Source organism: Schistocerca piceifrons, chromosome 4 (assembly GCF_021461385.2).
Source record: "Schistocerca piceifrons isolate TAMUIC-IGC-003096 chromosome 4, iqSchPice1.1, whole genome shotgun sequence".
NCBI lineage: Eukaryota > Metazoa > Arthropoda > Insecta > Orthoptera > Acrididae > Schistocerca > Schistocerca piceifrons.
Window position 1 is genome coordinate 818,776,397 of NC_060141.1, and position 15,132 is coordinate 818,791,528.

At 40.4% G+C, this 15,132-nt stretch overlaps 1 protein-coding gene across 3 annotated transcripts in view; it reads right to left on the minus strand.

Moving 5' to 3' along the window:
• LOC124795026 (peroxisomal acyl-coenzyme A oxidase 3-like) overlaps positions 1-15,132 on the minus strand; it is a 139,944-nt gene that overhangs the window by 121,717 nt on the left and 3,095 nt on the right. For all 3 annotated transcript variants that reach the window (XM_047258797.1, XM_047258798.1, XM_047258796.1), the window contains exons 2-5: positions 4,537-4,684; positions 4,282-4,440; positions 3,431-3,577; positions 1,063-1,210 (exon numbers count right to left, since the gene is read on the minus strand). In XM_047258797.1, the coding sequence (XP_047114753.1) occupies positions 1,063-1,210; positions 3,431-3,577; positions 4,282-4,440; positions 4,537-4,659 (577 nt within the window). In that variant the 5' untranslated portion in view covers positions 4,660-4,684. The remainder of the gene's footprint in view (positions 1-1,062; positions 1,211-3,430; positions 3,578-4,281; positions 4,441-4,536; positions 4,685-15,132) is intronic.

Here is a 15,132-nt window from a genome sequence, read left to right on the forward strand (position 1 = left end):
TTGTCAGATGTATTATACATCTAGTGTCTTTCCTTACTTCGCGATTTTCATTTACACAAAATCCCCGGTCGTAAAATCTGTCTATACAAGCTCTGTTTTATATGCCACTGGGATGGATATGTGGAATGAAGGCAACAGAAAATCCTATAAGAAGTAAAATACATAAAACATAAATAAGGAATTGAATATCACAGCACAGAAACAGAGCAACATTCTTAGAACATAAATGAGATGGGTGGTTGGCAGAGGGAGAAAAGCACCCAGTGAAGTTAGCTACAGAGCATCGAGTAGCATATTTTGCAATATTGGTGTTGAACTTGTCCCACAGTCACAGTTTCACATTACCATTTTTGTGTGTGGGCCTCTGATGGTATTAATAGTAAATAGAAGGATTGAATAACTAAGTTTGTTAGATATGGAATAATATAGTCACATATAACCATTTAAAATATTGTACTAAAAGAAGAAGAAGAGGAAAATAGTAAGTTTTATTGATTGATGCTACACTAGTAAACATTTTATTTATACAAACCAATAGTTGAAGCATATGAAATCAACTGATGTTAGCTGGCACTCACTATAAATGTATGTTTGTGTTCATTCTAATCCCCTAACTTTGCCTTTTTTTGCCAAGCTTTGCGGCAAACAGTTGTTTGTGTTTGTGACAGCAAACTTTTCAAATGGTTCAAATGGCTCTGAGCACTGTGAGACTTAACATCTGAGGTCATCAGTCCCCTAGAACTTAGACCTACTTAAACCTAACTAACCTAAGGACATCACACACATCCATGCCCGAGGCAGGATTTGGACCTGCGACTGTAGCGGTCGCGCGGTTCCAGGCTGAAGAGTAAGCTTTTCCTTAGATATTTCTACAATATTTCCTTTTGTATTTTGTCCTCCAGAGAAAGGGTTTTCAGCTCTGAAAACTTCATACTTCCCATAAACTGCTTCATGTTAATACCGGTCTTTTGGTAGTTCCTACTTCAATCACTATGTGGGTTTACAGTGCATCAGGTTATTGTGTTGTCACAAATCACATATTTTGAAAAGCTAACAACTTACCTAGGCAACCCACCCAACACTTTGCAGCTTCAAAATCAGGAGTATGAAGCTCAAACTCTTGGGTTTGTGGATCATATGTGGCTGTTAGCTTCATTTCCTTTGTGTTCGTCCCATGTGAGATTTCAGTAAGAGCAAAACAGCCTCCAATCTTGTCAAAAGAAAAACAACAACATGTAGTTTCACTGGTGAACTTAAAAACGCCAAGTACACAATATTTTTCATTATTCTAAAGTTCATCAAACAATTGTGCTCTGTTTAATAAGCAAATTTCTCATAAAAATATAAAAAATTGACTTTTTGCTGCTGCTTATTATACTCATTACCAAATAGAAAATAACAAAAATTTATTGCATATTCAAAAGAGTAAATAATGAGAATTATATTCATTATTCCAGGATAAATTTTTTTTTTCTCAATTTTCATTTTCATTACTGCTCTGTCAGGCACAGAACCTTACAAATACGGGAACATCCACCACAATGTTTCTGTAATACATAAAGGAAACACCAGATCACTCAGAAGCTGAGAGTGACTCACCAGATGTGAGGATAAGGAGATACAAAGAAGCACTGTAGAGAGGAGGAAGCCAAAGATAGTACTTTGCAGCTACAGTCCACAGATGATGTGACAGAGTGACAAGTAACATTAAGAGGAGGCAGAGATGCTGAGTCGCAGATGGATTCAATAAAAAGACTGTCAGAAAGTGAGCTTTTGGCCAACAAGGCATTTGTCAAAAACAGACAAAACAAACACATCAGCTGCCAGAGATTGTGGGCATGCATGTGTGAGTTGTGTTTGCATGAGTGTATCTGTGTATGTTGTCTATTTTCGACAAAGGCCTCATTGGCCAAAAGCTCACTTTCTGACAGTCTTTTCATTGTGCCTATCTGCAACTCAGCATCTCCACTACATGGTGAGTAGCAAATAGCCTTTTCATAATGTTCTTACACACCATCCTAGATTTTCCACTGTTTGATTAACAGGAAGAGATATGAGAAGTAAAATAGTGCAGTTAAGAATAAAGAGGAAAGAGGAAAAGGAGATGGATGTAAATAAAGACAGAGACAGTGAAATGAAAAGATTATTATTCACATAAATATTTTCTCTACTTTTTTTTAGCTTTTTATCTCTGTTTCCACCTCTCTCACTTTCTCTATCTGTATCTTCCCTACCTCTTATTCTGCTTTCCCGCTATTGTTAATTACAATATTCATTTCGCTTCTCATTTTTCTTCCTCCTAATACAGCTTTACGTTTCACTGTGTAATCATCATCACTAGACTGAAACTGTAGAATAGCAGCTATGATTATATATTATCTTCGACACCCTCCACCTTGCTTTTGCTGCATCTTGTTATTTGAGCAGCTGGAGTCCTCTCGCCCTGGGTTCTGAGTGGTTTGGTGCTACTTTCTAACCATCCTCAATCTATCCCTCTCGGCTCCCTGAGAAATGAACTAACAGTTCCAAAAATTAAGTTTTTCTACTTTTATTTATATCTATCGACAGTACTTAAAATTTTGCCTCCTAAAGGTTAGTACAGCCATTCTGCCTACTTGTGATGTGATAGTTTTCTCGAGTAAATTTTTCTTTTGACACAATTTCAGTATTTACGTGTAGCTAAGCTTATCCATTTTGTGTGTACAAGTGCCTAACATCTAAAGCAAGACAATAAGAAGAAGTTAAAAGACTGAAATCATTTCGAGAAGACAATGAAAATATTGAAGATGTATGTTCAAGTAAAGGCAGTGGCCTGATCATATGCATAGAGAGCTGCTCCTTGCTGACCATTCCCAGAGAGATTGGAAGACCAGTGATCTTCCGCAAGAGATGCTTAAATTAATTCAGTGTCCAAGTTAACTGTGTCACCCTACATAACTACTGATAATTTTCACAAACACAATTTCTGTCAAAAGATGTCACGGTGAAGTGTATGATGCGTATATAAATATTTGAAATTGAGTAATTTATATGTCATATACCAGTTTAAATATTTATCAGAGTTCAGAAATTTAAATAATATGCGGCTTGCTGTACACATATAACACAAATATCCATAAAACTCCCTTCCTACAGTCCAAACCCGTGCACTACTTATAACTTGTTCTTATTCTTTTTGTGAGTGTGAAGCTTACGCCAGTGAAAATAAAAATCATTTCTGTGAATGTCACAAGAGAGCAAGCCAATTTGCAATCCCAGTACAATTCTTTTCTTATCTCTACATGGCCAAACATTTCCTGGTATCTCTTTGGCTCTTAACAGGAGGATACAAGACTATACTGTGTGCTTTTAAGCACTACCTCCTCAATACAAACTTATCCACAGGTGTCTTGATTTATATTTTATAGTTACATTTAAAAAGCATACATGCCTTTGCTGCCTCACAGTCTTCAATGAAGTCATAATGCCTTGCAGTACCCATGGCCCGAATTGTGTTGGTGAACATGTCAAATGTTAGCCCTGATTTCACAGCAAGTGATGGCTCATATTGAAATAGGGAGGAGACCATTGCATAAGGCTAAAATAAAAATAAAACAACCAATATTATAAAATATTTTGCAAAACAAGTACAATATAAAATGGTTAATGTCCACTGAATATCATTTTTGTCTTGTTATTAAACAAGGAGATCATTTTTACAAAGACCGAGGCATAAAAATAATTAATGAGGTTTGGCATAAAAACCACCAGGGGCTAGCTGAAAGCAGTGTCTCAGTATGGAAAAGCTAACCATGATCAACAACACTATAACATGGCGGCTTCATCTGAAAAGTGATTGATAACATAAGAGATTTGCAGAAGTAAATAAAAATAGATTCAATGATTAACTGGAAGTAAAGTATAGTACGATATGGTACATTTCCCTTATACTCTGGGTGCACATCACAGTGAAACAGTTTTGAGTGTATGTCACAGTCGCAACAACATGTTTTGATAATAAACAGGTATTCTGTGACTGAGAGTTTAATTAGTTGAGACATCACATCTGGATGCAGTTTTTGACATTCGGTCAGCATGACAAACAGACTATTAACTACCTTAGGGGCCACATATTATGTGCAGATAAGTATCTGACAAAATTCACTGAATCAGAAATGCAATTGCTCTGATATTTGCCCCATGTACCAAAAATGTAGTGTCGACATTCACACACCATAAGTTAAATCTTTAGCCAGAAAGGAAGTTAATCCAGTAACAAAATTAGTGCTGTAATTGCCTTACCTTACGAGTGTCTTCCATTATCTCCTCTGGAGTTATTTTGTAAAGTTGTCTTAAACGATACAGTCTTCTTATGGCCACACGCCGCTGCTCATCCAGACTTAATGTTGTATTAGCATGCTGAAATTCTTGATCTTCCTCAAAGAGATTCCATATTTTCATCTGTTCTTACATAAGTCAAAAGCAACAAGTAAGTATGCAAACATATCAAATCACATACTCATATTTCTGAATGCTATATTGGGTAAGTTATTGTACCTTATATTTCAAAATCTCTGGATCTTCTAAAAGCATCTTCATAGACTTCCAATTGAAAGAAGATCCTTTACGATAGCAATCAAGAGGACCTGGTGGGAAGTCTGGCAGTAGATCTGTTGCCATTTTCACCTCTAACCTATTATGGATCCTGAAATAATCAGAACAAAACTTTGTTTGTCCCACTCTCACTTATTTTACATGGTTTATAATATTCTACAAGTCTACACCACATATGGAGACTGAATAATACCACAACTCTGAAAAAGCTAAGAACAACAGAAAGGACTGTGCTAACAGAGTAACATTATTATTTGCCCACACCATCTTTCATTTTTGATTATCTGGTGAACTGCCAGTTGAACACACTTTGGTGCAAGATAAATTTCACAAAAGCAAGATGCTGCAAATATAATAAACAAAAGTCAAGAAATTGTAAATGAATGAACTGAATGTTAACAAAATAAAACCCAAAGATTACACAAATGGGCCTACACAAGATATTTCAAGTCATTGATTTGTAATAAGGCCTTTCATGGAGGCTATTAAATGTAAACATTGAAAGTGAAGTAAAAATGAACAATATCATTTTAGTTGATTTTTGAGGTAGCATAACTCAATTACTACCCTGAAAGACCACTGTCATCACAGTGAAAGTAGGTAAACAAATGTGTGATGTTGATCTTCCTGTACACTGGGATGCTTCATGAATATGAAATATCTAGATAAACTTCCTTGCAATTAATCCATATGTTGAGAAATGTTTGCATTCATAATTGTTAAAATATTGGTTACCATTCCACAAGACATATTTTAAAGACAATAGCAGTACTCATTTCCCTAAAATTTTACAGGTTATGAAGTCATATTTAGCCCTTCCCACATGTCAAAAAGTAGGCAAAGCTGAGTGAAAGTTAGTTGAATACTAAACTAGTAAGGAAGAATATTAGTTAAGAGGTTCCAAAGTGAAAAGGATCCCAGGAAATGTATCTGTCTCAAGAAGTTACTGAAAATCCATACAACTTTTAGACTGCGTGCTCACGATTGGTGAGAAATGCAGAAACAGAGTCTTGATAAATGAGTGCTAGCAACAACAATAATTCCTACCTCATTACAAATGTTTACAGTATATACCAAGAATATGCAACTTTTGTATGAAATATGTCACATCGATGACATCCTCAAAATCTGAGCCTGTGTAAATACACACACTTATCATACCTTCAGAACAGAAAGAAAATCTTTAAAACCTGTTTAATTTGTACCTCACTGTATAACTAGCTATCTCCTGGAACATTTACCATTACCACACCAACAGATATACAATGACCACTGCACACATTGAAAACCTCCCTTCAGCATCTCCACTATCGTGAGCTGCTATCCCATTCTGCAAGATGGATACAAATGATGCAACCTACTCATATCCAAATATCAGTATGCTAAACAACTTCCTAACTCCTTTGCTTGTGTGAAGTCCATTTATTACACTATTATATTGTCATGTCTTGAAACACTGCTTACCACTCACAAAGAATTATTTTCATTTTACAGTACTGTCCTGGTATGAAGCACCTCAAACATATCGCCACAAAGGCTTTGAATTTGCCAGAGACTAGTGGACATGTATGTGTGAGTTGCATTTGCGTGAGTGTGAACATGTGTGTATGTTGTCTACTACTGAGAAAGGCCTTGTTGGCCAAAAGATAACTTTCCGACAGTCTTTTTGTTGTGTCTTTCCACGACCCAGCAATTCTGCTATATGGTGAATAGCAATCAATCATTTTCATAATAATGTCATTATTCCATCCTGGATTTTCCATTGTTTCGTTTTACACCATCGCAAGATTTATAGTTATTCTTTGGATATCATATTAATTGCTTTTGCCAACTGTCACATTCCAACCTAACCTAGGCCGTTGGGTTACACTACAGACCAGCATGTCACCAAAAAGTAACCATCATTATATAACAGGACAAACTCAATGGCCATTATTAACAACATTAAGAAAAGGATAAATTTCTAGCACCATAAAGACGACACATTGAGCTGCAGACGCCCAAATGTACAAGACTGTTACACACTTAGCTTTCAGCCAATGTGTTCTTGAGAAAAGAAAACACACACACATATTCACAAAAGCAAGTACACGTCACACATACAAGACTGCTTTTTCTGACCACTGTGGGCAGAATGAAATGGTGTCATGTCAATCAGAAGCAGTGATCTGGAATGGGGCGGAGAAGGGAAAGGGATAGCAGTGTACTGTGGGCAGTCAGCACTGCCTGACAAGAGCATGCAGGGACTAGATGATGGCCAGATAACACCCTGTCACGTGCAGCATTGGGAGGCTTTAGGGGGAGGAGCACGCGGGCTGAGGTTGGGGGGAGGGGGGGGGGAGAATGGGGAGTAGAAAAGGAGAGGGGAAAAGACCAGTTGTCTTGGCAGAGAGCGGAGCACACTGAAGGTGGGGACTGTTAATTTGGAGGAGGTGATATAGCAGTCGATTATCACAGGTTGAGGCTGGGATAATTTTGGGAGCAAAGAATCTGTTGTAAGGATAACTCCCATTTGCACTGTTCAGAAAATCTGGTGCTGGAGGGGAAGATCCGGATGGCCCAGGTTATGACGCAGCCACTGAAATGGTCCACTTTGCTTGTGGCCACAGTTTGGTGGCGGCCATTCATGCTAGGAAACAGCTGGCTCGTAGTCACACTGACACAAAAAGCTATGCCCTGATCATAGCAGAGCTTGTATGCGACACAGACAGGTCACATGTAAAAGCAGCCATGTCATATATCAGATCTGCTGCAATCACTGCATATATTTTTATATTGGCATGACTACCAACCACATGTCTACCAGGACGAGTACGCACTGCCAAACTGTAGCCAAGGACAAAGTGGACTGTCCTGTGGCACAACATGCGGGTTTGATTTCAATGGGTGCTTCACAACTGGGCCATCTGGATCCTCTCCTCCATCACCAGCTTCTCTTAACTGCACAGTTAGGAGCTATCCTTGTGACACATTTTCCGCTTCCGAAAACATCCCAGCCTCAACCTAAGTTAACCTACTACCCCCACACCCCACTCCCAATAGTTTCCACCCCCTCCGACCTACCACCTCTTCTCAATTAATCACCCCCACCTCCACTGTGCTCTGATCTCTACCAATGCCACCATTATTTTTCCCCTCTCTGCTGCTCTCCTTTTCTGCTCCGTTTCCCTCACCCCCCTCTCCCTCCTGGCACTCTGCCCTGTAGCCTTCTCTGGCCACCATCTAGTCAGGCAGCACCGACTCCTCACCCCCCCCCCCCTCCAGACTCTGCTATCCCACTCCCTTCCCCACCCCATTCCAGACTGCTGTTTCTGCTCGACAAGCCACCGTTGCAATGTGACTGCAGTGGCCAGAGGAGTGGTTGTGTATGCATGAGGTATGCTAGCTTGTGCAAATGCATGTGTTTTCTTAGACAAACCATCTGCATTGTCACAGAGAGCTGCATTACAGACAAACACTGTATAAGGCAGAGATGATTGAACAAGTTGACCATTGCAGAGCTCTAGAGAATGTCCACAGAATACTATTTGAGGAGAACGTGAACCCTGGCTAAATACTGGGATTCTACCATAAAAGAAGCAGCCAGGATTCGATTATGGTGCAAAAAGTTAAACAGAAAACACAGTAAAACAGTTAGTAGGCTGTGGAATTGAAACAGAGGGGAATGTTCACAGGTTGGAAGGAGTTTCAGTTTCATATGTGAAGCTGGCTTAGATGTCATGGTGCCCGCAGTAAATATTGACTCATGAACTTCTCTCCATCACCAAACTGATGATTCCTCGATTCCTCACAAGTGATCCCATATCTTAGTCAAATTTTGCCATACATTATTTTTTGCCTCTATCAGATTCACTACCTCCTTATTAGTTACATGATCTGCCCACTCAATCAGCAGCATTTTGCTGTAGCATCACATTTTAAAAATCTCCTACTCTCTTCTTCTCCAAACAGTTTATCATCCAGATTTCACTTAGATACAAGGGCACACTTCTGACAAATACATTCAGAAAAACTGTCCAAACACTTAAATCAATATATCAAACAACGGAAAATCCAGGATAGAATGTAACAATATGAGAAGGAAAGTTGCTACTCACCGTAAAGCGGAGATGTTGAGTCGCAGGTAGGCACAACAAAAAGACTCTCACAATTATAGCTTTCAGCTGTTAAATCCTTCATCAACAATAGACAGACATACGCACCCATGCAAACACACACACACACACACACACACACACACACACACACACACACACCGAACAAAAATGCAACTCACACATATGACTGCAGTCTCAGGCAACTGAAACCACACTGCAAGCAGCAGCACCTGTGCAGAAAGAACCACAGTCCACCATCTAAAAACTGATCCTGACCTTATGCTTCTACCTGCGTACAAAGGCTCCACCACTGTTGTATTGAAATGGAAGGATTACCTGGTGGAAGGACTATGTGAGCTGTCAGATACTTCCAACTACAAACCTTGGCACAGTGACCCCATCCCAGTAATCAAGCTGGATCTACAGTCATTACTCAAATCCTTAGGCCCATCCCAGAACCTCTCCCCAGTGTCCATTTCTCTGCTCACCCCTACCACTCCCCACACTCCTACCTTCTACATGCTTCCAAAGTCCATAAACCTAATCACCCAGGACACCCTATAGTGGCCAGTTACTGTGTCCCCACTGAAAGAATCTCAGCTCTCATAGACCAACACCTTCAACCAGAACCTTCCCTCCTGTATAAAAGATACCAATCATTTCCTCCACCAGCTCTCCACAATTCCTGTACCTTTATCACACAGTGCCCTGCTCATCACTATTGATGCCACCTCCTTGTAGACTAACATCCCTAATGCTAATGGCCTTACCACTATTGAACACTGCCTTTCCCAATGCCCGATGGATTCCAGACCAACAACCTCCTTCCTAGTTGCCATGACCAACTATATCCTCACACACAATTACTTCTGCTTTGAAGGCATTACCTACAAACAAATCCAAGGTATGGCTATGGGCACACACGAGGCACCATCCTACACCAACCTATTCATGGGCCATCTAGAGGAATCCTTCCTAAACACCTACAATTCCAAACCCCTCACCTGGTTCAGATTAACTGATGACACCTTTGCATCTGGACCGAAGGTGAGGACACCCTATGCACATTCATCCAGAACCTCAACAACTTCTCCCCCATTTGCTTCACCAGGTCCTACTCAACCCAACAAGCCACCTTCCTAGATGTTGACCTCCACCTCAGAGATGGCTACATCACTACCTCCATCCATATCAAACCTACTAACCACCAGCAATACCTCCACTTTGACAGCTGCCAGCCGTTCCATACCATGAAGTCTCTTCCGTATGGCCCAGCCACCCATGGTCATCGAATCTGCAGTGACAAGTAGTCCCTCTCGAAATATACCAAACATCTCACAGAAGCCTTCACTGAAGCCTTCACTGATCATAATTATCCTCGCAACCTTGTACAAAAACAAAGCTCCCAAGCCTTATCTTTCCAGTCTCCCACCACCTCCCAAAGTCCTACCGTCCAGCCAAAAACAAGAGGAGCATTCCCCTCATAAATCAGTAGCACCCAGGACTGGAGCAACTGAATTGCATTCTCTGTCATGGTTTCGATTAACTCCTGTTGTGCCCTGAAATGAGAAATGTCCTACACTCTGACTTTCCCAACAATCCCACAGTTGTATTCCGCCATCCACCGAACCTACACAACATACTCATCCATCCTTACACAACCCCTGTTCCCAATCCCTTACCTCATAACAGACATGTCCTATACATCCTCCCACTACCACCACCTACTCCAGTCCGGTCACAAACATCACCTATCCCATCAAAGACAGGGCTACCTGTGAAACCAGTCATGTGGCCTACAAGCTAAGCTGCAACCACTGTGCTGTATTCTATGTACGCATGACAACCAACAAGCTGTCTTTCCACATGAATGGCCATTGACAAACTGTGGCCAAGAAACAAGTGGATCATCCTGCTGCTGAACACGCTGCCAAACAAAGATATCCTTCATTTCAACAACTACTTCACAGCCTATGCCCTCACCCATCCAGCCCCTCCCCTATTCCCATGCCAGCGCTACACAGCCATCATTCCACTACCACACCCAGTCTTTTTATTTCTCTCCTTTTCCATTACTTCCCCTCGCCGCCCCCCCCCCCCCCCCCCACCTCTCCCCTGCCCACAGTCTAACCCACAGCACTTCGCTGTCTGCCACCCCCACCATATTATCCCTCCCCCTCCAGCCTACTCCTTACCCCCACCCAGTCACCACTTCCTGATAATTGCAGTGTGGTTTCAGTGTATTCATCTCTTGGTCTCCCTCTACGATTTTTACCCTCCACACTGTCCTCCAATGCTAAATTTGTGATCCCTTGATGCCTCAGAACATGTCCTACCAACCGGTCCCTTCTTTTTGTCAAGTTGTGCCACATACTCCTCTTCTCCCCAATTCTATTCAATACCTCCTCATTAGTTATGTGATCTACCCATCTAATCTTCAGCATTCTTCTGTAGCTCCACATTTCGAAAGCTTCTATTCTCTTCTTGTCCAAACTATTTATCATCCATGTTTCACTTCCATATACTATTTAAACACATTTGTTGGGGGAAAAATGACAACTAGGAAATGTTGTTGTTGTTGTGGTCTTCAGTCCTGAGACTGGTTTGATGCAGCTCTCCATGCTACTCTATCCTGTGCAAGCTTCTTCATCTCCCAGTACCTACTGCAACCTACATCCTTCTGAATCTGCTTAGTGTATTCATCTCTTGGTCTCCCTCTACGATTTTTACCCTCCACACTGCCCTCCAATACTAAATTGGTGATCCCTTGATGCCTCAGAACATGTCCTACCAACCGATCCCTTCTTCTGGTCAAGTTGTGCCACAAACTTCTCTTCTCCCCAATCCTATTCAATACCTCCTCATTAGTTATGTAATCTACCCATCTAATCTTCAGCATTCTTCTGTAGCACCACATTTCGAAAGCTTCTATTCTCTTCCTGTCCGAACCATTTATCGTCCATGTTTCACTTCCACACAAGGCCACACTCCATACAAATACTTTCAGAAACGACTTCCTGACACTTAAATCTATACTCGATGTTAACAAATTTCTCTTCTTCAGAAACGCTTTCCTTGCCATTGCCAGTCTACATTTTATATCTTCTCTACTTCGACCATCATCAGTTATTTTGCTCCCCAAATAGCAAAACTCCTTTACGACTTTGTCTCATTTCCTAATCTAATTCCCTCAGCATCACCCGACTTAATTCGACCACATTCCATTATCCTCGTTTTGCTTTTGTTGACGTTCATCTTATATCCTCCTTTCAAGACACTGTCCATTCCGTTCAACTGCTCTTCAGACAGAATTACAATGTCATCGGCGAACCTCAAAGTTTTTATTTCTTCCCCATGGATTTTAATACCTACTCCGAATATTTCTTTTGTTTCCTTTACTGCTTGCTCAATATACAGATTGAATAATATCGGGGAGAGGCTACAACCCTGTCTCACTCCCTTCCCAACCATTGCTTCCCTTTCGTGTCCCTCGACTATTATAACTGCCATCTGGTTTCTGTACAAATTGTAAATAGCCTTTTGCTCCCTGTATTTTACCCCTGCCACCTTTAGAATTTGAAAGAGTATTCCAGTCAACATTGTCAAAAGCTTTCTCTAAGTCTACAAATGCTAGAAACATAGGTTTGTCTTTCCTTAATCTTTCTTCTAAGATAAGTCGTAAGGTCAGCATTGCCTCATGTGTTCCAATATTTCTACGGAATCCAAACTGATCTTCCCCGAGGTTGGCTTCTACCAGTTTTTCCATTTGTCTTTAAAGAATTCACGTTAGTATTTTGCAGCTGTGACTTATTAAACTGATAGTTTGGTAATATACACATCTGTCAACACCTGCTTTCTTCGGGATTGGAATTATTAGATTCTTCTTGAAGTCTGAGGGTATTTCTCCTGTCTCATACATCTTGCTCACCAGATGGTAGAGTTTTGTCAGGACTGGCTCTCCCAAGGCCGTCAATAGTTCTAATGGAATAATGTCTACTCCCAGGGCCTTCTTTCGACTCAGGTCTTTCAGTGCTCTGTCAAACTCTTCACACAGTATCGTATCTCCCATTTCATCTTCATCTACATCCTCTTCCATTTCCATAAGCCTCTACATCCTTACATTTGTCCTCTAGCCATCCCTGCTTAGCCATTTTGCACTTCCTGCCGATCTCATTTTTGAGACGTCTGTATTCCTTTTTGCCTGCTTCATTTACTGCATTTTTATATTTTCTCCTTTCATCAATTAAATTCAGTATTTCTTCTGTTACCCAAGGAGCTCTACTAGCCCTCGTCTTTTTACCTACTTGATCATCTGCTGCCTTCACTACTTCATCCCTCAGAGCTACCCATTATTCTTCTTCTACTGTACTTCTTTCCCCCATTCCTGTCAATTGTTCCCTTATGCTCTCCCTGAAACTCTGTACAACCTCTGGTTCTTTCAGTTTATCCAGGTCCCATCTCTTTAAATTCCCACCTTTTTGCAGTTTTTTCAGCTTTAATCTACAGTTCATAACCAATAGATTGTGGTCAGAGTCCACATCTGCCCCTGGAAATGTCTTACAATTTAAAACCTGGTTCCTAAATCTCTGTCTTACCATTATATAATCTATCTGATACCTTCTAGTATCTCCAGGATTCTTCCATGTATACAAACTTCTTTCATGATTCATGAACCAAGTGTTAGCTATGATTAAGTTATGCTCTGTGCAAAACTCTTGTCAGGCAGCTTCCTCTCTCATTTCTTAGCCCCAATCCATATTCACCTACTATGTTTCCTTCTCTCCCTTTTCCTACTCTCGAATTCCAGTCACCCATGACTATTAAATTTTCGTCTCCCTTCACTGCCTGAATAATTTCTTTTATCTCATCATACATTTCTTCAATTTCTTCATCATCTGCAGAGCTAGTTGGCATATAAACTTGTATTACTGTAGTAGACATGGGCTTCGTGTCTATCTTGGCCACAATAATGTGTTCACTATGCTGTTTGTAGTAGTTTTTTATTCATTATTAAACTTACTCCTGCATTACCCCTATTTGATTTTGTGTTTATAACCCTGTATTCACCTGACCAAAAGTCTTGTTCCTCCTGCCACCAAACTTCACGAATTCCCACTATACCTAACTTTAACCTATCCATTTCCCTTTTTAAATTCTCTAATCTACCTGCCCAGTTAAGGGATCTGACGTTCCACACTCCAATCCATAGAACACAAGTTTTCTTTTTCCTGATAACGACGTCCTCTTGAGTAGTTCCCGTCCGGAGATCCGAATGGGGGACTATTTTACCTCCGGAATACTTTACCCAAGAGGACGCCATCATCATTTATCCATACAGTAAAGCTGCATGCTCTCGGGAAAAATTACGGCCGTAGTTTCCCCTTGCTTTCAGCCATTCGCAGTACCAGCACAGTAAGGCCGTTTTGGTTAATGTTGCAAGGCCAGATCAGTCAATCATCCAGACTGCTGCCCCTGCAACTACTGAAAAGGCTGCTGCCCCTTTTCAGGAACCACACATTTGTCTGGCCTCTCAACAGATACCCCTCCGTCATGGTTGCACCTGCCCGAAGAAAGCAGGTGTTGACAGATGTGAAAATTACCGAACTATCAGTTTAATAAGTCACAGCTGCAAAATACTAACGCGAATTCTTTAGACGAATGGACAAACTGGTAGAAGCCGACCTTGGGGAAGATCAGTTTGGATTCCGTAGACATGTTGGAACACGTGAGGCAATAGTGACCTTACGACTTATCTTAGAAAAAAGATTAAGGAAAGGCAAACCTACGTTTCTAGCATTTGTAGACTTAGAGAAAGCTTATGACAATGTTGACTGGAATACTCTCTTTCAAATTCTACAGGTGGCAGGGGTAAAATACAGGGAGCGAGAGGCTATTTACAATTTGTACAGAAACTGAAAATACCAATACTAAATGTCAACTTTGACTCATGCTGCAATGATTTTGTGTTATGTGGTGTCATACATGTGTAAACAGAAATAGAACAGAAAATTGACAATATTTATTTTTTCTTCTAATTTTATTCTTCTAATATTTATTTTGCTTCTACATTATTTTTAAGAATGTGGGTTGTGGTAACACACTGATCTGCACCAAGATGATCAAGGTTGGGAGCTAATAGTTTTGATGTGAACTGGCATAGCTAATGAGAGAGATGCCATTCTAATAACAATAACTCTTGTTATGAGAGTTATTTTACACTTACTCACTGAGTGGTTTAAATTCACCATTTAGATGGCATCACGGTTAAACTGTACAGGTGCTATTTGCAGGTTCAATATTTACCATCTGGCAGAAGCCTCTTCACAGACTATGAAATTCTTATACTTTCAAGTAAATACAGATATTCACTAACCATCTTTGGAGTTAATAAGAAAAGTTAATTTAGGATGAGCAGTGCACTACATGTCCACAATACTAGAAA